The sequence below is a fragment of the Gobio gobio genome (assembly GCF_949357685.1).
Source record: "Gobio gobio genome assembly, chromosome: 3".
Taxonomy (NCBI): Eukaryota; Metazoa; Chordata; class Actinopteri; order Cypriniformes; family Gobionidae; genus Gobio; species Gobio gobio.
This window is the reverse complement of record NC_137099.1, coordinates 1,830,589-1,855,565: the sequence shown is the minus strand read 5'-3', so window position 1 is coordinate 1,855,565 and position 24,977 is coordinate 1,830,589. Positions and strand designations below refer to the sequence as shown.

General features: G+C 42.0%; 1 protein-coding gene across 1 annotated transcript in view; it reads right to left on the bottom strand.

Moving 5' to 3' along the window:
- The window catches only part of LOC307123506 (uncharacterized protein), a 38,287-nt gene extending 22,268 nt beyond the window's left edge, over positions 1-16,019 (bottom strand). Inside the window, exons 1-2 of the mRNA XM_079812053.1 lie at positions 15,763-16,019; positions 6,444-6,761 (exon numbers count right to left, since the gene is read on the bottom strand). Coding sequence (XP_079668179.1) covers positions 6,444-6,761; positions 15,763-15,865 — 421 coding nt within the window. The 5' untranslated portion in view covers positions 15,866-16,019. The remainder of the gene's footprint in view (positions 1-6,443; positions 6,762-15,762) is intronic.
- Positions 16,020-24,977: the final 8,958 nt, after the last annotated feature.

Here is a 24,977-nt window from a genome sequence, read left to right as displayed (position 1 = left end):
GTTACGTATGGTAACCCTCGTTCCCTGAAGGAGGGAACGGAGACGTACGTCGGTATTACCGACGAATTGGGATCACTTCAGAGAGCCCCTATCAGCTTCGAGAACTACAGAACAGGCCAATGGGCCATTGGCGTGCGAGATTTGCATCTCGCGCTCCGCCCCGCGCCGCGGGTATAAACAGGAAGCGAGAGCATCGCACTGACGTTTTTCACTGAGGAGCCGAACTAGTGACTCGGCCATGCAGTGATGGAAGGAACTGTGGCGACGGGATGTACGTCTCCGTTCCCTCCTTCAGGGAACGAGGGTTACCATACGTAACCAAGACGTTCCCTTTCAGTCGGTCACTACGACGTACGTCGGTAATACCGACGAATTGGGATCCCTATGGAAAACGCCACAGTTACTACCACTTCCAGCGCCCAGCGAGAGCCCCTCAGACCCCGTTCTGATGCGGGCGGGGAGATTCACGCAGGGAGAGTCACACTGCTGTTCCGCAAGACCCATTCAGCAGACTTATTGGATAACGCTGGGAAAGCATGCCCGAAGCACGCTGCGGGAGCCACATCATGCCCAGAGGGAGTTACCATGTGGAGAGAATACGTATGGGCTGGCCGTGGGCAGCACAACATACGAAGTCCCAGGGGAGGCCCCGGCCAATACAGGCGGGGGACGACACCAAACTGAGACGGCAGAGGAACTCTGCCAAGGGAAAGACACAAGCTCGCCGTAGGGAGCTGTACCGTGGAAAATACACGTATGGGACCGCCGTAGGAGTCACGACATACGGAACCCAGCCTGACACAAGTTCCACCAATGCATACGAGTGCCAGACCTGGCGTCGGATGCTCCGCCACATCCGACTGCCGAGGGGCGCGGAGGACTCAACAGGGTTCGCCAAACCTGGGGAACTCGACTGGAGAATATAAGCGCACGTATCCGTTCCATGGGGAAGGGAATGGCGCAGCAAGCCGACACTAGAACGGGCACTTCAGTGAAGCTGACTATGGGAAGCGAGCACACAAGAAGCCACCGGTTCTACACGGAGGCTATAAAACCTAGCGAACCTGTTAGGTGTCGCCCAGCCCGCAGCTCTACAAATGTCTGTCAGTGAGGCGCCACAAGCCAACGCCCAGGAAGAAGCTACACCCCTGGTGGAGTGAGCTCTAACCCCGAGCGGGCAGGGCACGTCTTGGGACTCATACGCCAAGACGATGGCATCCACTATCCAGTGGGCCATCCTCTGCTTGGAGACAGCCTTTCCCTTCTGCTGTCCTCCGTAACAGACGAAGAGCTGCTCTGAGGTCCTAAAGCTTTGCGTTCTGTCAACATAGACGCGCAGGGCGCGAACTGGACAGAGAAAAGCCAGGGCTGGGTCTGCCTCCTCCGGGGGCAGCGCTTGCAGGCTCACCACTTGGTCCCAGAAGGGAGTAGTGGGAACCTTGGGCACAAATCCAGGCCGGGGTCTCAGGGTCACCTGAGAGTCACCCGGCCCGAATTCCAGGCACGATTCGTCGGCCAATGCAATCACGAGGATTGTCTTTAGAGACAAGATCTTAAGCTCTACTGACTGGCGCCCTCTGCAGTGCGGTCAGCACCAGAGTCAAGTCCCAAGAGGGTATAGAGGGAGGGCGAGGCGGATTTAATCTCCTCGCCCCCCTCAGGAACCTGACGATCAGATCGTGCTTGCCTAAGGACTCACCATTAATGAGGTCATGGTTTGCGGCGATAGCGGCAACATATACCTTGAGGGTGGAGAGAGACAGCCTTCGCTCCAACCCGTCTTGAAGGAAAGAGAGCACAGATCTGACCGAACACTTCCGGGGGTCTTCTCGGCGAGAAGAACACCAATCGACGAACAGGTTCCACTTCAGCGCATATAGCCGTCTCGTAGAGGGGGCTCTGGCGGAAGCGATGGTGTCGACTACCGCTTGCGGTAGGTCACCTAGAACCTCCGCGTCCCGTCCAGGGACCAGACATGGAGTTTCCAGAGGTCCGGACGCGGGTGCCATAGGGTGCCCCGACTCTGAGTTAGGAGGTCCTGCCTCAGAGGAATGGGCCAAGGAGGTGCTGTAGCGAGGAGCACTAGTTCCGGGAACCACATCCTGTTGGGCCAGTACGGAGCTACCGAGAGGAGTTGCTCCTCGTCCTCCCTGACCTTGCACAGTGTCTGTGCAAGAAGGCTCACTGGGGGAAACGCATATTTGCGCAGAGCCCGGGGCCAGCTGTGTGCCAGCGCATCCGTGCCGAGGGTTCCCTCGGTCAGGGAATAAAACAACTGGCAGTGGGTCGTGTTGGGGGCGGCAAACAGATCGATCTGTGCGGCCCCAAAGCGACTCCAAATCAGCTGGACCACCTGGGGGTGGAGTCGCCACTCTCCGGGGAGCACCGGAAACCGTGAGAGCTCGTCGGCCGCACGATTAAGCGGGCCCGGAATGTGAATGGCACGAAGGGACCTCAGATGCTTCTGACTCCAGAGGAGGAGATGGCGGGCGAGGTGGGACAAACGGCGGGAGCGTAGACCACCCTGTTTGTTGATGTACGCAACGGCCGTCGTGTTGTCCGTCCGGACCAGAACGTGCTTGTCTTTGAGCGACCCTTTGAGGCGGCTGAGAGCAAGACGAACTGCCAGCAACTCCAGGCAATTGATATGCCATTGCAGTTGGGGCCCCGTCCACAGACCCGATACTGCAAGCCCGTTGTACGTGGCACCCCAGCCCGTGGGTGAGGCATCCGTGGAGACAACATAATGCCTGGACACTTGTTCTAGAGGCACTCCTGCCCGTAGAAATGAAGGGTCCGACCACGGGCTGAGGGTTTGGCGGCGTCTCAGCGTCACTTGGACACGGAGGGACCCGCTGTGCCACGCCCATCTCGGGACTCAGTCGTGTAGCCAGTGCTGAAGCCGTCTCATATGGAGCAGCCCTAGCGGCGTTACTGCGGCTGCTGCTGCCATATGCCCCAGGAGCCTCTGAAATTGTTTCAGTGGGACCGCTGTACTGCATTTGAGCGTACTCAAGCAGCTCAACACCGACTGGACGCATTCCTCGGTGAGGTGCGCTGTCATGGCGACCGAGTCGATCTCCATCCCGAGAAAAGAGATCCTCTGTACGGGACAGAGTTTGCTCTTCTCCCAGTTGACCCGAAGACCCAACCGGCTGAGGTGCCGAAGCACCATGTCCCTGTGTTCGCACAACTGCTCCCGCGACTGGGCCAGAATCAGCCAGTCGTCGAGATAGTTGAGGATGCGAACACCACGCTCTCTCATGGGAGCAATGGCCCAGACCTTTTTGGAAAGAACCCAGACTTCATATCTGCTGGAGGGACCGGCTCTATCGCGTCCTTCGCCAATAGGACAGCGAGCTCTGCCTGAAGCACCGGGGCGCCCTCCTTCGGTACAGATGTGAAGTGGACACCCCTGAACTTCGGGGGACGCCGGGCGAACTGAATCGCATAGCCGAGTCTGATGGTGCGGATGAGCCAGCGAGACGGGTTGGGAAGCGCTAGCCAGGCCTCCAGAGACCAAACAAGCGGGATCATCGGCACCACAGACGTACCCGGAGCGGGGCAGCGCAGCGGAACGCAGGGGCCCCAGGACGACATGGGAGTGGTCCGTGAAGGGGTCTGGGTCTGACACACGACCTGCATCCGCTGAGGGGACAGGCGAGCGTGGGGAGGCACACTGTGTGCGTCCGCACAACCAACGCCCCCTGTTGGCGAGGGGAGAGGTGTCTGAGGGGTACGAGGCATGGTAGCATCGCATACCGCCAGACGCGCTCTCTTGGCACCCAGAGATGTTAGAAACTGCTCTTTTATTGATAATTTGGGTACCACTGGCACTGGGGCCAGTGGCGGAACAGACAAACAAAAGATTCTCCCCCGGCCCTGCTCCGGGGGAAGGAGTGGTGCTGCAGCCATCTCCTGAAGAGCAGTTTCCTCCATCTCTGGGCGGCCCGTCTCAGGGTCTCTTACGACGGTGCTTGAGCGGGCTGGAAGTTCTTCCCGCGGCCGGCTCCACGCCCACGGCCGGTTGGAGGCTGCTGCTGGGCTGGGGCGGGAGCGGAGGCGGCCGCAGGAGGACGTCCTCGGCGACGGGTAGAGGGAGGTGCTGCGGCCGGCGGCGGGGTGGAGTCAGACTGGACGAAAACCTACAGGCTTTGGACGGGAGACGAGGATCACCACGCCACTCGGAGGCGGTCGCCGAACGCAGTTGCATCGCGACGGCGCGTTCGACTGGCGGGATCCTCTCGTAACCCTTGGCCTGTCCGCCGTCAAGGGTAGTGAGGAGGGAGGGGCCTCCAGGTCTGTTTCTGGCACCTCCGGGAAGAATGGCACTGGGGCAGGAAGCTGAGAACCAGCGCGACCCCCCCCCCCCCCCAGGAACCAATCATCCAACCTAGAAGGTTCGGGACGTGGTGGAGGGTTCCACTCAAGCCCGACCTTTTCGGCGGCCCGGGAAAGCATAGCCGTCAACTCGGGGTCCGACTCAACCGTTGCCACTCTCCCAGAGGGAGGCAGTACAGCTGAGTCCTCATCCTCTGAGGACTGGAACTCCCTCTCCGATGCAGCAAACGACATCTGCTCATCCGCGGGCGCCCCGAAAGAGACCACTGGGTGCCCATGGGCGGGACCAGCGATCTCTTCCGGAAGCGCCACCGGCAGCGGTGCTTGAGAGGGTTCAGGGACCTGTGGAGGGACACTCGGCGGGTTTGTCCTGAACGTAATCCTCAGGTCACCCCGGCCATCCGTTGAAGTAGGTCTATCCTGGTTAGGAATAGCTCTAGATCGAGGTATGGGGAGGGGGACTCCGCCTTCCCAGAGGTAGGTGAGTCTCGACCTAAGCACCGCAATTGTCATGTTCCCGCAGTGGGAACACGAGCTATTCACGAACGCTGCCTCAGCGTGCTGTAAGCCCAGGCACGTGATGCAGTGATTGTGCCCGTCAGCGTGTGAGAGGGAACGACCGCATCCAGAAACACATGGGTGGAATGACATCTTGAAACAGACGCAGTGTCACACCCGTGTTGCTCTCTTTGTGAGGAAACGCTCTTTTAGAGAGTGCTAAAGCACCCAGGGAGACCGCGGCAACACACAGGGAATAATGCAGCCTGTGTTTGCACTCAAATTGGGAAACGCCCACCGAAACCAACAGGTTTTGCTGTGATAACAGCAGTTGTTTCTAGATGCAGCTGAGTTCGCGGTCGCGCTGGAGAAAGCCGTCACACCAGCACAACGTTCCTCTTCTCTAGACTCTCGAATGTCACTGAATTAAATCAGGAAGCAGTCTGTTACTTCAAACGGCGTTCGGCTCAGAAGTGAATGACGTCAGTGCGATGCTCTCGCTTCCTGTTTATACCCGCGGCGCGGGGCGGAGCGCGAGATGCAAATCTTGCACGTCAATTGTTCATTGGCCTGTTCTGTAGTTCTCGAAGCTGATAGGGGCTCTCTGAAGTGATCCCAATTCGTCGGTAATACCGACATACGTCGTAGTGACCGACTGAAAGGGAACCGAGATATGCTGCAAAAAAACTACATAAAAGTGTGTTTTTAATATTCATAAGCAATATCACATGAGCAAAAGTGCCCCGAATATCAAATTTGATATTGATTTTATACAATAATTTAATAAAAATAAAAAAACCACAAAAATTTTTTTAAAAAATGTTTCCAAAGACCGAGAAATGCTGCAAAAAACTCAATATAAGTTTGTTTTTAATATTCATAAGCAACATCACATGAGCAAAAGTGCCCCGAATATCAAATTTGATATTGATTTTATACAATAATTTTATAAACAATAAAAAAATACCACTAAAATTAATTTTTAAAATGCTTCCAAAAACCGAGATATGCTGCAAAAAACTAAATATAAGTTTGTTTTTTTATATTCATAAGCAATATCACATGAGCAAAAGTGCCCCGAATATCAAATTTGATATTGATTTTATACAATAATTTAATAAACAATAAAAAACCCCACTAAAATTAATTTTAAAGATGCTTCCAAAAACCGAGATATGCTGCAAAAAAGTCAATATAAGTTTGCTTTTAATATTCATAAGCAATATCACATGAGCAAAACTGCCCCGAATATCAAATTTGATATTGATTTTATACAATAATTTAATAAACAAAAAAAAAAGCCACTAAAATGAATGGGGAAAAAAACAAGATATGCTGCAAAAACAAGTCTCAGTATAAGTTATTGTTTTTAATATTCATAACATAAGCTGTTTTGATATTTTATACAACAAGGCTATCAGGGAACACATTTTAGACTCAATATTGTTTGCTTTTCCTCTATTTTGCCACTGAAATAGTTCTGAACAGTACAGCCACATCAGAGATAAAGTAATGTTAGTCTTAATGCATGCAATGTTTTAGTCCGTCTTTGTAGTTTTAGTTATTAACGATAATAACCCATAACCGAACGCAGACGCACTGACCTGTGACCTGCAGATAGATGATGTCGATTAGTTCCGGTGATATGTAATGGTGGCATTTGTACAGTCCCTTGTCTGACCTCTGCACATTGTGGAGCTCAAGAAAACAGTACCCGGTCAGCAGCCTCAGCTCCGTTCTGTTGAGATACTCTGCCGCAATTTCGATGTCTTCTTTGCCGTCTTCTTCTCTGTTGTACCTGACCAGCACCGGTCCACCACCTACCTTCCGCCAGAGCAGGAACCAAGGCCGATTTGACGGACACTCGCAGGGCAAGAGGGCTGTCTGTCCAAACTCGACCATGACGTTGTAGTCAGCGCAGTCTGTGGAGGGAATATCAAGATCTCTGTGGGACTGTCCTGAGATCAGATACTACACAGTAAAATCCCCAGTGTTAAATTAACACTGCTCAGAGCACATATGGTCCCACTCTACAGAGTGTTGAAGTAACACTGAATCAGTGTTAAAGTTAATGAGATAATTAAGAGATTAATTAAGTGATGATTGACCATTAGTGATGAACACCTGATGATAATGAGTAGAATCACTGAAGAAAAGAGAAAAACACAAGAACTACGACTGACAATAAAAAAGAAATTAAATCTCAGTTTTTAAGAAACTCCACAAACAGCATTACCAGCTTCACACATCACTAACCAGACTGACTTTTTTTTCTGTCAGACGTCTCTTATTGAGAATTAACAGATTTTTTGTTTGATTTTGTTTTGAAAATCGTTAGTTTTTAATGTGACCATCATGGTGATCAGTGTTTTCTTTAGTTGGGCAGTTTGATGAATTGTAACTGTAACTGAGTTTGTTATGGCAAGAAAAGCAAGAGTAAACAAAATCAGATGCTGTCGCCTACTCAGTGATAAGAATATGATCATTGTGTAGTGATTTAACTAATAGATCTTATAACTGAGTAGGAATAATATACTATTAACTTTTTTTATTGTGATTTTAGAAAAGTGCCAGCACAATTTTAATCAGAAAAAGAGTAAGTTTTTAAACAATTTGTCCACTAAGCACTTCTAAATCCTGCGAGATTAACTCACTCACAGAAATCAAGAATCAGCCTATGAATCTCAACAATGGTGACATGCTTCATGCATTCTTGGAGCCATATATGAGTTTTGCTTAATGCACCCAGAATGCATTGCGGCATGAAGCATGTCACCATTGTTGAGATTCATAGGAAGATTCTTGATGTCTGTGTGTGAGTAATGCTCGCAGGAGTTAGGAGTTAGAAGTGCTTAGTGGACAATTTGTTTAAAAACTTACTCTTTTTCTGATTTTTTTTCAGCAGCCAGAGAAACACTAACATTAAAAATTCATCAAACTGCCCAACTAAAGAAAACACTGATCACCATGATTTGATAATTGTTTAGTTTTTCTGATGAAAACACTGCTGGATCTTCTGCTCTAGAGTCAGAAGGCTACTATAATCAATGACTCTCAGGAGATCAGCAAATAAGTCCATATTATGATGATAACAACTGTATCATACACAACAAGTATCAAGTTTCTCTTGCCATTCTCACCGTAACAAACAGTTACAGCAGGCAGAGAAAAAACAATGTTAACAATTCAAGGGTCAAGAGCCCAAATAAAGTAAACACTAATCACCATGATGGTGACTTCAAACAAAACTATTATTTTCAATAAATCATCAACATCTAAACCTCAATAAGAGCTTCTGTAGACGTCTGACAGAAATAAAGTCAGTCTGGTTAGTAATGTGTGAAGCTGGTAATGCTGTTTGTGGAGTTGTTTAATCCTCCTCTGCTGAGATCTTCAGAGATTTACCCCCGGTTTCACAGACAGTGCTTAAGCTAATCCTAGACTAAAATGCATGTTTGAGCTGTTTTAACTGAAAGAATCTTGCACTGACAAATCTTAAAATATGTCAGTGGCATTGTTTTGTCTCAAGATGCACACCAGTAATGTTTTTTTTCTTGGGCACGTTTATAAAAGTTACTTAAATGTCCTAATTGAACTAAGGCCTAATCCTGGCTTAGTCTAAGCCCTGTCTGTGAAAACGGGCCTTAGGGTGTACTCACACTAGGCACGATTGCCTTGTACCGTGCCCGAGCGCGATTGTCCCCCCTCCCCACTCCCCCGCTGGCCTGCACTCACATTGCACTTAACGTACCGGGCCGGAGCACGCTTAAGTCATTCACGATGCAACTTTTTGTTTTGAAGAAGACAGGAAGAAAAGCGCTTTCGCTAATAGACTGCCTAATACATTTATAATTTATGCCGCGCAGCGATTTTCACTTGATTGCACTGCACATATCAGAAGATAATTACGGAGGCAGCTGACTTTGACGGAGGAATTTGCAGCTTTACCCGCAAACTTCAATTCATGTTCATCAATAAGGTGAGAACCAGAACCATTATAAACCTAAATATAATTGAATTAATTGAAAAGTGTATCCAAGTAGTAATAGTTTGGTGTTTGCTGTTGTAATGTTGATAGTAGCGCGCAGCTGTTCCGTGCTCCAGCACGGTTAGCGCTCACACTGCATGCGAACCGCGCCCGAGTCCAACTGAACCGTGCTCTGGCCCACCTCTTCCAAGCGGGCCAGGGCCGGCTAATCGAGCCGCGCCCGAGCACGGTTCGGATCACTCACACTAGTCAAACGAACCGCGCTTTGGTGGTCAAACGCACTCGGGCACGGTTCAAACTGGCTAGTGTGAGTACACCCTTAATGTCTTTTTAATAGTCTGTTGTAGTTCTTGTGTTCTTTTTCTCTTTTCTTCAGTGATTCTGCTCATTATCATCAGGTGTTCATCACTAATGGTCAATCATCACTTAATTAATCTCTTAATTATCTCATTAACTTTAACACTGATTCAGTGTTACTTTGTCTGATTCAGTAACACTCTGTAGAGTGGGACCATATGTGCTCTGAACAGTGTTAATTTAACACTGGGGATTTTACTGTGTGGATTCACCATCAATACTCTTTACATCCCAGCTCACAGTTATGAACAAACGTTATTCCGCTAACGTTAATGGAACGCTCTTTCAATGTATTCAAAACGTTAGCACACAAAACATCTAACTTTAATCTTAACTTCCTCGAACAACTTTCCTAAGCTTCAGAGAAATTCTCCCTGGACCCGAAGATCCATAGCAAACTCCCCTGACGATTCGAACTCAGACACTTACACACGAGAAGCCGTAGTAATGCAAGTATTCTATTTCACAATCAAACTGCGTCTAAAAGGTTGTCTGAATCATTCCTGTTCACGGGACTGTTCATTTCTTGAGGGCTCTTGCGAAAGGGCTGTAGCTGTCTCTCTCTCTCTCTCTCTCTCTCTCTCTGTTAAAAAGGCCACCATTAAGGTTATAATCATGTATATTAGTTCACCTTTTCTATATGCCCGAAATCACATCATCTGCCGCAGCATCCGACCAGCAAGCCAATCAGCACTCGGGGTAGAACGTGCAGATCAGCGCACCCGCCCACTAAGTTCAGTCAGATCAATCGGTAATGCAAAGGGATGCGAGCTGTACTGTAGCGATTTATCTTTGCTAAAGTTGTGTGCGTGCCTGCAAAGTGAGTAGCAGTCTTTACATATATTGTTCTCTACTTTGTTTATGAACCGTTTAATTGCTTCAAGTGTGTAGAAGTTAATGTATGCAAGTGACAAACGCGAACTAACTTGTAAAGATGTTCGTGGGTATATTTACATACCAGTTTCCTCATATATATCACTGTCATGCATCAAAGACATAATCTATGTGCCATTTACACATCATATGGTTTATTTAATGGGTATATATCGCTAATTTCTAAGAGTTAAAGCACTCGTTAAGCGCATGCGCACTACTGTGCTAGACAGAGCGGCTCCGTCTCTGTATTCAGCGCTAAAAGGTGTCGTATTTCAACTGCACCATATTAGTAATTTGTAGCGATGCATTTTCCCTATATAATGGCACATTTGTTCTTCATATTTACTGTATTAATCATTGTAGTTAGATATTCCTTGTGGAGATTACTGTGCTTATATTTATTGTGACTACGGTTATTTGTTATTTTGTACTTATTTCTCTTTTATCTTTTAATTGTAGAAAACCACACACACATGCAAAGAAGATTTATTCAGTGTACTGAGTTGTGGTGACAATAAATGGGTTATTCCCGTATACCTGATCTTCTGTGTTAAACGTCTCTCACCGGACGCTCTGTAGTGGGTCTGTTATCAACCGGCAAATTCACATTGGGAAAGCTACTAGTAGCCATCCTTTTTTTCACTCTCTCTTTCTCTCCCCCTTTATATTATTCGCTAAGTTTGATTTTTCCTTGTTTGTAGCATATTGTTTGTTTTCTCCTACATATATATGCATATTTACCCCTGTGTGAATCGTAGCTCTGTATACTTTAGTTGTTTTATTGAAACCCAATCATTTCATTGAAATGAATCCGTATTGTTTTGCTCACAAAGATCGAAGTCAATGAGACGTAAGATTTTAGCTACCCATTTAAGCTTGATTTTGCTGTATTACTACTTCAGTAATACAAATTGTACAAACATAGGAAATATTATTTGTCCTGATCAAGCAGATTAATGTTTCTTAAGGTTTGTATGATTGATAATTGATAAAGAAATCAATTTGGATAAAGGTTACTTTTACATGATTAAAGGTTCCTTTATACGTTAATATTTGTCTGTACAACAAGCAAATCATATTCATAGACTCATGAATATTTATACCATTTGAATTAATTATTCCCCGATACTCAATGTTGTTACAATACGCAGGCCACAAGAAGTGGTTTTTTTTTTGGGATCACTTTTACTCGGGACATGCTAGCTGGCAACATAGGATTCCATTCATTATGCTAAGCTACAGGGACGTCATATGATTGGAAGACAGGGGGGGCTTAGCCCTCAGGGTATTTGTAACTTGCGTTTGCAAAATCTTTGCACTCACATCTAATAGCATACCATCCCTCTCTATATAAGATAAGTTGTCCACAGAATACTATTTAATTACACAGAACCGCATGTATTCAACCCATTTTTGAGCTAAAATACAAGTACAGCTAAACCTAAATTGAGCTAAACCTATGGGCTACAGATGTAAAATTTTACACTCTGTACAATTTCCCCACCCTATACTAAATTTACCCTATACAATAGCCTAATGACATAACATTATTTAATATTTTAATCACAGCTTCTATAGTGTTTTGAAGTGCATTTTACCTCAAACTTGCGACTAGTTAACTTTCTCAAGTAGCAATCGCTTCTCGGGTCAACATTGACACACTGACAACATTATATTCTGAATTAAAACTATTTTTATATAACTTTTTAATGTGTGATTGTGTAAAGGTGTTCACGAGATACCAACCTTTCGCGAACTTGCTTTCGACGTCGAACACTCGTTTTCATGAAGACGGCGGTGTGTGTGTGTGTGTGTGTGTGTGTGAGAGAGAGAGAGCGTGCGGGAATGGAAATGCATCTGAACGTTATTTGCTCTATGAAAGACATTGATAAAGACGAAAACTAAGTACATTTAATCTATAATTTTATTTTAGTTTTGCCAAACACATTACAGATTTGGTTAGTTAACGTTTTTTTGTAATGCCTCGTTTTTATTTTTATTTCAGTTAACGACAACCCACCTAGTTTTCGTTCATTTTCGTTAACGGTTATAACCTTGGTAACGACGAGACGAGATGAATCCTCCAGTTAGTTGCAGTAGCGCTCCGGTCTGCAACGCACTGAAAGCGCCACAGTTCACAGCAACGAGACACGGTGCATCATCTTGATGGCACAACGACTCTTTGTACTTCTGTCCAACTTCCGACTTTTCGGCTATTTTTATGTAGCTGGATATATATCATTTGTTGTGTCTAAATATGAATGAGGTTATTGATAAATCAAATTGTTATTGTTGTTCTTATTATCATTTAGGGGGGCTTAGGAAAATTTTGGGGTAGCTTCAGCCCCCCTAAAATAGGCCTAACGAAGTCCCTGCTAAGCTAAGCTAGCGGCGACCCAGCCAAACTAAAACAATGCATGCACTGAGACAAAAATGCATTTGCCCACATATCTAAATGTAGGAAAGATGTTGAATAAGCCCTATTTCTAAAAACGGTGGAGTGTTCCTTTAAAACTACACTCTGTGACACAATAACAGTAGTATTTTTAAATTATGTGGGGCAAAGTTCAGACTTTTCAACTCGGGCGTCAGACGCGAATTCACTTCAAAGGCGTGAATGCACAAAAAGCACCAAATAAAATCATTCGCACGTATCGCGCAAGACGGTCGATTCACGTCCATCGCGCCGCAGGACCTCCAGACGCTCGTCAAACACTTTCCATTGATTAACATGGAAATCACTCGCTCCTGACGCTCTATTCACGTATGGTGTGAACGCAGCATAAGATGTTGTTAAAAAAACGTTTTGCTCCAAAGATGAACGAAGGTTTGTAACGACATGAGGGAGAGGAATCAATGAGAGAATTGTACTTTTTGGGTGAACTATCCCTTTAAGTGGAATCTCACTCATCTCACTTGAGCCACAATCTGAACTCAATCACTAGTGATGAGTTTCCACAATCACAAGAGACACAGTGAAGCGACATGAAGTATGATAACCCATACTCAGAATATGTGCACACACATTAGGAGCAGAGAGTAGTGAAAACACACACACACACACACACACTGCAAACCATGGACATGTGTGGTAATTGGTGTCAATTCCTCTTGTTATCCTGAAACTTTCATGATCTTAACATGGAATATCATTCATCTGTTTCCATAAAAACTATGCATCAACAGTTACTTAGATCAGGAAGGAAGTGGCATCATAAACCACATATGCCTGTCTGAACACTCACACACACTTTTTCCAAGTGCTTGAATTAATTGAATTATGAGACGAAAAGTCATAACTATGACAAACAGTCGACATTATGGGATAAAAAGTCAAAATATGACAAACTCAATTGTGACATCAAAAGTCTTATGACATAAAAAAACAAACATGACACAAAACGCTATCCATAAAAAGTCATAATTATGAAGAAAAAAATCGACATTATGAACATAAAACATGAATATGACAAAAAGTTGATATTGACATAAAAAGCCACAATTATGGCATACTAAGTGACATGCTAATTCATAATTATGACATTACAAACATAAATATGACATACAAAGGGATAATTATGAGATGAAAAGTCAAAATATGACGATAACTCAAATGTGACATCAAAAGTCTTATGATATAAAAACAAATAAGACATAAAAATGGATATTTATGAGAAAAAAAATCGACATTTTGACAAAAATAAATATGACATAAAAGGGATAGTTATGAGATGAAAGTCAAAATATGACAAACTCAATTGTGACATCAAAAGTCTTATGACATAAAAAAACAAACATGACATAAAAAGTTATACATAAAAAGTCATTATTATGAAAAAAAATCGACATTATGACAAAAAACATAAATATGACATACAAAGGGATAATTATGGGATAAAAAGTCAAAATATGACAAACTCAATTGTGACATCAAAAGCCTTATGACATAAAAAACACTATCCATAAGTCATAATTATGACTTTTTATGTATAACTTTTTGCCATGTCAAATAAAAGTTAAAATCACCACATAAAAATGTATTCAAAAAACAAAAACAAGTAACAGAAAAAGTTTTGAATACATTGAACGAGCGTTCCATTAACGTTAGCGGAAGAACGCTTGTTCATAACTGTGAGCTGGGACACGACATCATCTATCTGCAGGTCACAGGTCAGTGCGTCTGCGTTCGGTTATGGGTTATTATCGTTAATAACTAAAACTACAAAGACGGACTAAAACATTGCATGCATTGAGACTACCATTACTTTATCTCTGATGTGGCTGTACTGTTCAGAACTATTTCAGTGGCAAAATAGAGGAAAAGCAAACAATATTGAGTCTAAAATGTGTTCCCTGATAGCCTTGTTGTATAAAATATCAAAACAGCTTATGTTATGAATATTAAAAACAAGAACTTATACTGAGACTTGTTTTTGCAGCATATCTTGTTTTTTTCCCCATTCATTTTAGTGGCTTTTTTTATTGTTTATTAAATTATTGTATAAAATCAATATCAAATTTGATATTCGGGGCACTTTTGCTCATGTGATATTGCTTATGAACATGTGATCTCCACTCCACACACACCAGATATTTATCCATATTTATGTTTTATGTCATAATGTCGATTTTTTTTTTCATAATTATGACTTTTATGGATAGCGTTTTTGTCATAAGACTTTCGATGTCACATGTGAGTTATCGTCATATTTTGACTTTTCCTCTCATTATTATCCATTTGTATATCATATTTATGTTTTTTGTCATAATGTCGATTTTTTTCATAATAATGACTTTTTATGTATAACTTTTTATGTCATGTTTGTTTTTTTATGTCATAAGACTTTTGATGTCACAATTGAGTTTGTCATATTTTGACTTTCATCTCATAATTATCCCTTTTATGTCATATTTATGTTTGTCAAAATGACGATTTTTTTTCATAATTATCCCTTTTATGTTTTATTTGTTTTTTATGTCATAAGACTTTTGATGTCACAATTGATGTCAAAATGTCATATTTTGACTTTTTATCCCATAATGTCGACTGTTTGTCATGACTTTTCGTCTCATAATTATGACTCTCAATTTCACCATAAGTTTGTCATATTTTAACTTTTCATGTCATAATTATCCCTTTTATGTCATTTTTGTCATAATGTCCAAATTTTGTCATATTTTGTCATAATTTTTTTTTCATAATTATCAATTTTTATGTCATGTTTGCTTTTGATGTCACAATTGAGCTGTCGTCATATTTTGACTTTCATCTCATAACTATCCCTTTTATGTCATATTTATGTTTTATGTCATAATGTCGATTTTTTTCATAATTAGGACTTTATGGACAGCGTTTTATGTCTTATTTGTTTTTTGTGTCATAAGACTTTTGATGTCACAATTGATTTTTTGTCATATTTTGACTTTTTGCCCCATATTTATCCTTTTTATGTCATAATTATGAATTAGCATGTCACTTAGTATGTCATAATTGTGGCTTTTTATGTCATAATGTCAAAGTTTTATGTCATATTTATGTTTGTCACAATGTCGATTTTTTTTATCCCTTTATGTCATATTTAGGCATATATTTGTGGTGTCATAATTGTTTAGTTATGTCATAATGTCGACTGTTTGTCATATTTATGACTTTTTATCTCATAATTTTGACTATAAATTTGCGTCATATTTTGCCCACTCACCAGTGTACGCGCACGTCGATAAGAGCATGAGCGCGACGGAGAGTCCTCTGAGCCGGACCGATCGGGTTCCGGAGGAGCCGTCCATCATCCCGCAGCTCTTCATTCAGCGCCGCTCTACTCAGGGGTTAGCTCTACACTTGAGCTGTCGGAGAGTGTGTGTGTGTGTGTGTGTGTGTGTGTGTGTGTGTACATCCGCCCACTTTCACTCACTGACACACACACACACACACACTCTCACAGGGGAAAAAAATGCGCTCGGAAGCGAAAGTAACTCCAGCGCCAATAACACCCACCCACACACTTTTTTGTTGTTGTAATTTTATGAATTTTTGTCATAATTTTGACTTTTCATTTTACTTTTTATGTCATATTTATGGTTTTTATGTTATAATTATGACTTTTTATGTCATATTGTTTTATGTCATAATGTTGACTTTTCCTGTGATTGAGTCTGAATTTCATCATAAATTTGTGTCATATTTTGACTTTCTATCCCATAATTATCACTTAGTATGTCATATTAATGTCATGTCTATATAATAATAATAATTTTAAAAAAAGTTACATTTTAAGGCTTCGCTCACTTTTGACTGTGAAGGAGCCGACCAGAGGTTGTATATCATGTATAGTATAACTTAAATTATTATATTCCATATTAATGAAGCACTGAATCATATTTGTGTATGAATTGTGCTATACTTAAATATGAATACATTTACATTACATTTATGCATTATGCATACTAGACTTTTAAACATGGGGTGGCCAGGGTCCCAGTGATGTAGTGTAAATGGAGAAGAGGAGAGGTCCCAGCACTGAGCCCTGAGGCACCCCTGAATAGAGTTTGTTTTGTCATCGTCTGCCTTTGTTAATCTTTTAACAATATTTCATTAGAATTGTGTTTTATTAATAGAGACATTGTGCTATGTAGTCCAAAATATTACAATCTTTCCACTTTATTTAACAGTGTAGGTTCCTCTACTATGATGAACACAGGACTGATATCACCCTGAGCCAGACATCATACATCTGATATTTATGCGACCAGTCCATCATCAGTTACGTGTGTAAAGTGTATTAATAAAACTGAACTTACCTTCACTCACATTATCAGCCTTATTATTAGATGGCGCTGCAGGAGAGGAAACAGAGTATTCATTGTCTTTAATCATTTCATTTTTTCCAGGTTATCATCATCATGCCATCTGAGAGTTATGACCAAGTTTGCTCATACACTATCTCACCAGAAGTGTTGTGACGCCTCCTGCTTTAATGCCATCCAATTCTTAATCCGTAGGGTTTAATATGGAGTCGCCCACCCTTTGCAGCTCTAACAGCTTCAGCTCTTCAGGGAAGGCTGTGTTCAATCTCTGTGTTAAAACAACCCAATCTCTGTGTTAAAACAACCCAATCTCTGTGTTAAAACAACCCAATCGCTGTGTTAAAACAACCCAATCTCTGTGTTAAAACCACCCAATCGCTGTGTTAAAACAACCCAATCTCTGTGTTAAAACAACCCAATCTCTGTGTTAAAACAACCCAATCGCTGTGTTAAAACAACCCAATCACTGTGTTAAAACAACCCAATCTCTATGTTAAAACAACCCAATCGCTGTGTTAAAACAACCCAATCTCAGTGTTAAAACCACCCAATCGCTGTGTTAAAACAACCCAATCTCTGTGTTAAAACAACCCAATCTCTGTGTTAAAACCACCCAATCGCTGTGTTAAAACAACCCAATCGCTGTGTTAAAACAACCCAATCGCTGTGTTAAAACAACCCAATCTCTGTGTTAAAACAACCCAATCTCTAAGTTAAAACCACCCAATCGCTGTGTTAAAACCACCCAATCTCTGTGTTAAAACCACCCAATCTCTGTGTTAAAACCACCCAATCTCTGTGTTAAAACAACCCAATCGCTGTGTTAAAACAACCCAATCGCTGTGTTAAAACAACCCAATCTCTGTGTTAAAACAACCCAATCTTTGTGTTAAAACAACCCAATCGCTGTGTTAAAACAACCCAATCGCTGTGTTAAAACAACCCAATCGCTGTGTTAAAACAACCCAATCTCTGTGTTAAAACCACCCAATCGCTGTGTTAAAACAACCCAATCTCTGTGTTAAAACAACCCAATCTCTGTGTTAAAACAACCCAATCGCTGTGTTAAAACAACCCAATCTCTGTGTTAAAACAACCCAATCGCTGTGTTAAAACAACCCAATCGCTGTGTTAAAACAACCCAATCTCTGTGTTAAAACAACCCAATCTCTGTGTTAAAACAACCCAATCTCTGTGTTTAAACAACCCAATCTCTGTGTTAAAACCACCCAAGCGCTGTGTTAAAACAACCCAATCTCTGTGTTAAAACAACCCAATCGCTGTGTTAAAACAACCCAATCTCTGTGTTAAAACAACCCAATCGCTGTGTTAAAACAACCCAATCGCTGTGTTAAAACAACCCAATCTTTGTGTTAAAACAACCCAATCTCTGTGTTAAAACAACCCAATCGCTGTGTTAAAACAACCCAATCTCTGTGTTAAAACCACCCAATCGCTGTGTTAAAACAACCCAATCTCTGTGTTAAAACAACCCAATCTCTGTGTTAAAACCACCCAATCGCTGTGTTAAAACAACCCAATCTCTGTGTTAAAACCACCCAATCGCTGTGTTAAAACCACCCAATCTCTGTGTTAAAACCACCCAATCGCTGTGTTAAAACAACCCAATCTCTGTGTTAAAACCACCCAATCGCTGTGTTAAAACAACCCAATCTCTGTGTTAAAACAACCCAATCTCTGTGTTAAAACCACCCAATCGCTGTGTTAAAACAACCCAATCTCTGTGTTAAAACCACCCAATCGCTGTGTTAAAACCACCCAATCTCTGTGTTAAAACCACCCAATCTCTATGTTAAAACAACCCAATCGCTGTGTTAAAACAACCCAATCTCAGTGTTAAAACCACCCAATCGCTGTGTTAAAACAACCCAATCTCTGTGTTAAAACAACCCAATCTCTGTGTTAAAACCACCCAATCGCTGTGTTAAAACAACCCAATCGCTGTGTTAAAACAACCCAATCGCTGTGTTAAAACAACCCAATCTCTGTGTTAAAACAACCCAATCTCTAAGTTAAAACCACCCAATCGCTGTGTTAAAACCACCCAATCTCTGTGTTAAAACCACCCAATCTCTGTGTTAAAACCACCCAATCTCTGTGTTAAAACAACCCAATCGCTGTGTTAAAACAACCCAATCGCTGTGTTAAAACAACCCAATCTCTGTGTTAAAACAACCCAATCTTTGTGTTAAAACAACCCAATCGCTGTGTTAAAACAACCCAATCGCTGTGTTAAAACAACCCAATCGCTGTGTTAAAACAACCCAATCTCTGTGTTAAAACCACCCAATCGCTGTGTTAAAACAACCCAATCTCTGTGTTAAAACAACCCAATCTCTGTGTTAAAACAACCCAATCGCTGTGTTAAAACAACCCAATCTCTGTGTTAAAACAACCCAATCGCTGTGTTAAAACAACCCAATCGCTGTGTTAAAACAACCCAATCTCTGTGTTAAAACAACCCAATCTCTGTGTTAAAACAACCCAATCTCTGTGTTTAAACAACCCAATCTCTGTGTTAAAACCACCCAAGCGCTGTGTTAAAACAACCCAATCTCTGTGTTAAAACAACCCAATCGCTGTGTTAAAACAACCCAATCTCTGTGTTAAAACAACCCAATCGCTGTGTTAAAACAACCCAATCGCTGTGTTAAAACAACCCAATCTTTGTGTTAAAACAACCCAATCTCTGTGTTAAAACAACCCAATCGCTGTGTTAAAACAACCCAATCTCTGTGTTAAAACCACCCAATCGCTGTGTTAAAACAACCCAATCTCTGTGTTAAAACAACCCAATCTCTGTGTTAAAACCACCCAATCGCTGTGTTAAAACAACCCAATCTCTGTGTTAAAACCACCCAATCGCTGTGTTAAAACCACCCAATCTCTGTGTTAAAACCACCCAATCGCTGTGTTAAAACAACCCAATCTCTGTGTTAAAACCACCCAATCGCTGTGTTAAAACAACCCAATCTCTGTGTTAAAACAACCCAATCTCTGTGTTAAAACCACCCAATCGCTGTGTTAAAACAACCCAATCTCTGTGTTAAAACCACCCAATCGCTGTGTTAAAACCACCCAATCTCTGTGTTAAAACCACCCAATCGCTGTGTTAAAACAACCCAATCTCTGTGTTAAAACAACCCAATCTCTGTGTTAAAACAACCCAATCTCTGTGTTAAAACAACCCAATCTATGTGTTAAAACAACCCAATCTCTGTGTTAAAACAACCCAATCTCTGTGTTAAAACCCAATCTCTGTGTTAAAACCCAATCTCTGTGTTAAAACAACCCAATGTCTGTGTTAAGACAACCCAATCTCTGTGTTAAAACAACCCAATCTCTGTTAAAACAACCCAATCTCTGTGTTAAAACAACCCAATCTCGGTGTTAAAACAACCCAATCTCTGTTAAAACCACCCAATCTCTGTGTTAAAACAACCCAATCTCTGTTAAAACCACCCAATCTCTGTGTTAAAACAACCCAATCTCTGTGTTAAAACAACCCAATCTCTGTTAAAACAACCCAATCTCGGTGTTAAAACAACCCAATCTCTGTTAAAACCACCCAATCTCTGTGTTAAAACAACCCAATCTATGAGTTAAAACAACCCAATCTCTGTGTTAAAACAACCCATTCTCTGTTAAAACAACCCAATCTCTGTGTTAAAACAACCCAATCTCTGTGTTAAAACCACCCAATCTCTGTGTTAAAACAACCCAATCTCTGGGTTAAAACCACCCCATCACTGTGTTAAAACAACCCAATCTCTGGGTTAAAACCACCCCATCACTGTGTTAAAACCACCCAATCTCTGTTAAAACAACCCAATCTCTGTGTTAAAACCACCCAATCTCGGTGTTAAAACAACCCAATCTCTGTGTTAAAACAACCCAATCTCTGTTAAAACAACCCAATCTCTGGGTTAAAACCACCCAATCTCGGTGTTAAAACAACCCAATCTCTGTGTTAAAACAACCCAATCTCTGTTAAAACAACCCAATCTCTGGGTTAAAACAACCCCATCACTGTGTTAAAACCACCCAATCTCGGTGTTAAAACAACCCAATCTCTGTGTTAAAACAACCCAATCTCTGTGTTAAAACAACCCAATCTCTGTGTTAAAACCCAATCTCTGTGTTAAAACAACCCAATCTCTGTGTTAAAACAACCCAATCTCTGTGTTAAAACAACCCAATCGCTGTGTTAAAACAACCCAATCTCTGGGTTAAAACCACCCCATCACTGTGTTAAAACAACCCAATCTCTGGGTTAAAACCACCCCATCACTGTGTTAAAACCACCCAATCTCTGTTAAAACAACCCAATCTCTGTGTTAAAACCACCCAATCTCGGTGTTAAAACAACCCAATCTCTGTGTTAAAACAACCCAATCTCTGTTAAAACAACCCAATCTCTGGGTTAAAACCACCCAATCTCGGTGTTAAAACAACCCAATCTCTGTGTTAAAACAACCCAATCTCTGTTAAAACAACCCAATCTCTGGGTTAAAACAACCCCATCACTGTGTTAAAACCACCCAATCTCGGTGTTAAAACAACCCAATCTCTGTGTTAAAACAACCCAATCTCTGTGTTAAAACAACCCAATCTCTGTGTTAAAACCCAATCTCTGTGTTAAAACAACCCAATCTCTGTGTTAAAACAACCCAATCGCTGTGTTAAAACAACCCAATCTCTGGGTTAAAACCACCCCATCACTGTGTTAAAACAACCCAATCTCTGGGTTAAAACCACCCCATCACTGTGTTAAAACCACCCAATCTCTGTTAAAACAACCCAATCTCTGGGTTAAAACCACCCAATCTCGGTGTTAAAACAACCCAATCTCTGTGTTAAAAACAACCCAATCTCTGGGTTAAAACCACCCCATCACTGTGTTAAAACCACCCAATCTCGGTGTTAAAACAACCCAATCTCTGTGTTAAAACAACCCAATCTCTGTGTTAAAACAACCCAATCTCTGTGTTAAAACAACCCAATCGCTGTTAAAACAACCCAATCTCTGTGTTAAAACAACCCAATGTCTGTGTTAAAACAACCCAATCTCTGTGTTAAAACAACCCAATCTCTGTTAAAACCACCCAATCTCTGTGTTAAAACAACCCAATCTATGTGTTAAAACAACCCAATCTCTGTGTTAAAACAACCCAATCTCTGTGTTAAAACCCAATCTCTGTGTTAAAACAACCCAATGTCTGTGTTAAGACAACCCAATCTCTGTGTTAAAACAACCCAATCTGTTAAAACAACCCAATCTCTGGGTTAAAACCACCCAATCTCGGTGTTAAAACAACCCAATCTCTGTGTTAAAACAACCCAATCTCTGTTAAAACAACCCAATCTCTGGGTTAAAACAACCCCATCACTGTGTTAAAACCACCCAATCTCGGTGTTAAAACAACCCAATCTCTGTGTTAAAACAACCCAATCTCTGTGTTAAAACAACCCAATCTCTGTGTTAAAACAACCCAATCTCTGTGTTAAAACCCAATCTCTGTGTTAAAACAACCCAATCTCTGTGTTAAAACAACCCAATCTCTGTGTTAAAACAACCCAATCGCTGTGTTAAAACAACCCAATCTCTGGGTTAAAACCACCCCATCACTGTGTTAAAACAACCCAATCTCTGGGTTAAAACCACCCCATCACTGTGTTAAAACCACCGAATCTCTGTTAAAACAACCCAATCGCTGTGTTAAAACAACCCAATCTCTGTGTTAAAACAACCCAATCGCTGTGTTAAAACAACCCAATCTCGGTGTTAAAACAACCCAATCTCTGTGTTAAAAACAACCCAATCTCTGGGTTAAAACCACCCCATCACTGTGTTAAAACCACCCAATCTCGGTGTTAAAACAACCCAATCTCTGTGTTAAAACAACCCAATCTCTGTGTTAAAACAACCCAATCTCTGTGTTAAAACAACCCAATCTCTGTGTTAAAACAACCCAATCTCTGTGTTAAAACAACCCAATCTCTGTGTTAAAACAACCCAATCGCTGTGTTAAAACAACCCAATCTCTGTGTTAAAACAACCCAATCGCTGTGTTAAAACAACCCAATCGCTGTGTTAAAACAACCCAATCTCTGGGTTAAAACCACCCCATCACTGTGTTAAAACAACCCAATCTCTGGGTTAAAACCACCCCATCACTGTGTTAAAACCACCCAATCTCTGTTAAAACAACCCAATCTCTGTGTTAAAACCACCCAATCTCGGTGTTAAAACAACCCAATCTCTGTGTTAAAACAACCCAATCTCTGTTAAAACAACCCAATCTCTGGGTTAAAACCACCCAATCTCGGTGTTAAAACAACCCAATCTCTGTGTTAAAACAACCCAATCTCTGTTAAAACAACCCAATCTCTGGGTTAAAACAACCCCATCACTGTGTTAAAACCACCCAATCTCGGTGTTAAAACAACCCAATCTCTGTGTTAAAACAACCCAATCTCTGTGTTAAAACAACCCAATCTCTGTGTTAAAACCCAATCTCTGTGTTAAAACAACCCAATCTCTGTGTTAAAACAACCCAATCTCTGTGTTAAAACAACCCAATCGCTGTGTTAAAACAACCCAATCTCTGGGTTAAAACCACCCCATCACTGTGTTAAAACAACCCAATCTCTGGGTTAAAACCACCCCATCACTGTGTTAAAACCACCCAATCTCTGTTAAAACAACCCAATCTCTGGGTTAAAACCACCCAATCTCGGTGTTAAAACAACCCAATCTCTGTGTTAAAAACAACCCAATCTCTGGGTTAAAACCACCCCATCACTGTGTTAAAACCACCCAATCTCGGTGTTAAAACAACCCAATCTCTGTGTTAAAACAACCCAATCTCTGTGTTAAAACAACCCAATCTCTGTGTTAAAACAACCCAATCGCTGTTAAAACAACCCAATCTCTGTGTTAAAACAACCCAATGTCTGTGTTAAAACAACCCAATCTCTGTGTTAAAACAACCCAATCTCTGTTAAAACCACCCAATCTCTGTGTTAAAACAACCCAATCTATGTGTTAAAACAACCCAATCTCTGTGTTAAAACAACCCAATCTCTGTGTTAAAACCCAATCTCTGTGTTAAAACAACCCAATGTCTGTGTTAAGACAACCCAATCTCTGTGTTAAAACAACCCAATCTGTTAAAACAACCCAATCTCTGGGTTAAAACCACCCAATCTCGGTGTTAAAACAACCCAATCTCTGTGTTAAAACAACCCAATCTCTGTTAAAACAACCCAATCTCTGGGTTAAAACAACCCCATCACTGTGTTAAAACCACCCAATCTCGGTGTTAAAACAACCCAATCTCTGTGTTAAAACAACCCAATCTCTGTGTTAAAACAACCCAATCCCTGTGTTAAAACAACCCAATCTCTGTGTTAAAACCCAATCTCTGTGTTAAAACAACCCAATCTCTGTGTTAAAACAACCCAATCTCTGTGTTAAAACAACCCAATCGCTGTGTTAAAACAACCCAATCTCTGGGTTAAAACCACCCCATCACTGTGTTAAAACAACCCAATCTCTGGGTTAAAACCACCCCATCACTGTGTTAAAACCACCGAATCTCTGTTAAAACAACCCAATCGCTGTGTTAAAACAACCCAATCTCTGTGTTAAAACAACCCAATCGCTGTGTTAAAACAACCCAATCTCGGTGTTAAAACAACCCAATCTCTGTGTTAAAAACAACCCAATCTCTGGGTTAAAACCACCCCATCACTGTGTTAAAACCACCCAATCTCGGTGTTAAAACAACCCAATCTCTGTGTTAAAACCACCCAATCTCGGTGTTAAAACAACCCAATCTCTGTGTTAAAACAACCCAATCGCTGTGTTAAAACAACCCAATCTCTGTGTTAAAACAACCCAATCTCTGTGTTAAAACAACCCAATCTCTGTGTTAAAACAACCCAATCGCTGTTAAAACAACCCAATCTCTGTGTTAAAACAACCCAATGTCTGTGTTAAAACAACCCAATCTCTGTGTTAAAACAACCCAATCTCTGTTAAAACCACCCAATCTCTGTGTTAAAACAACCCAATCTATGTGTTAAA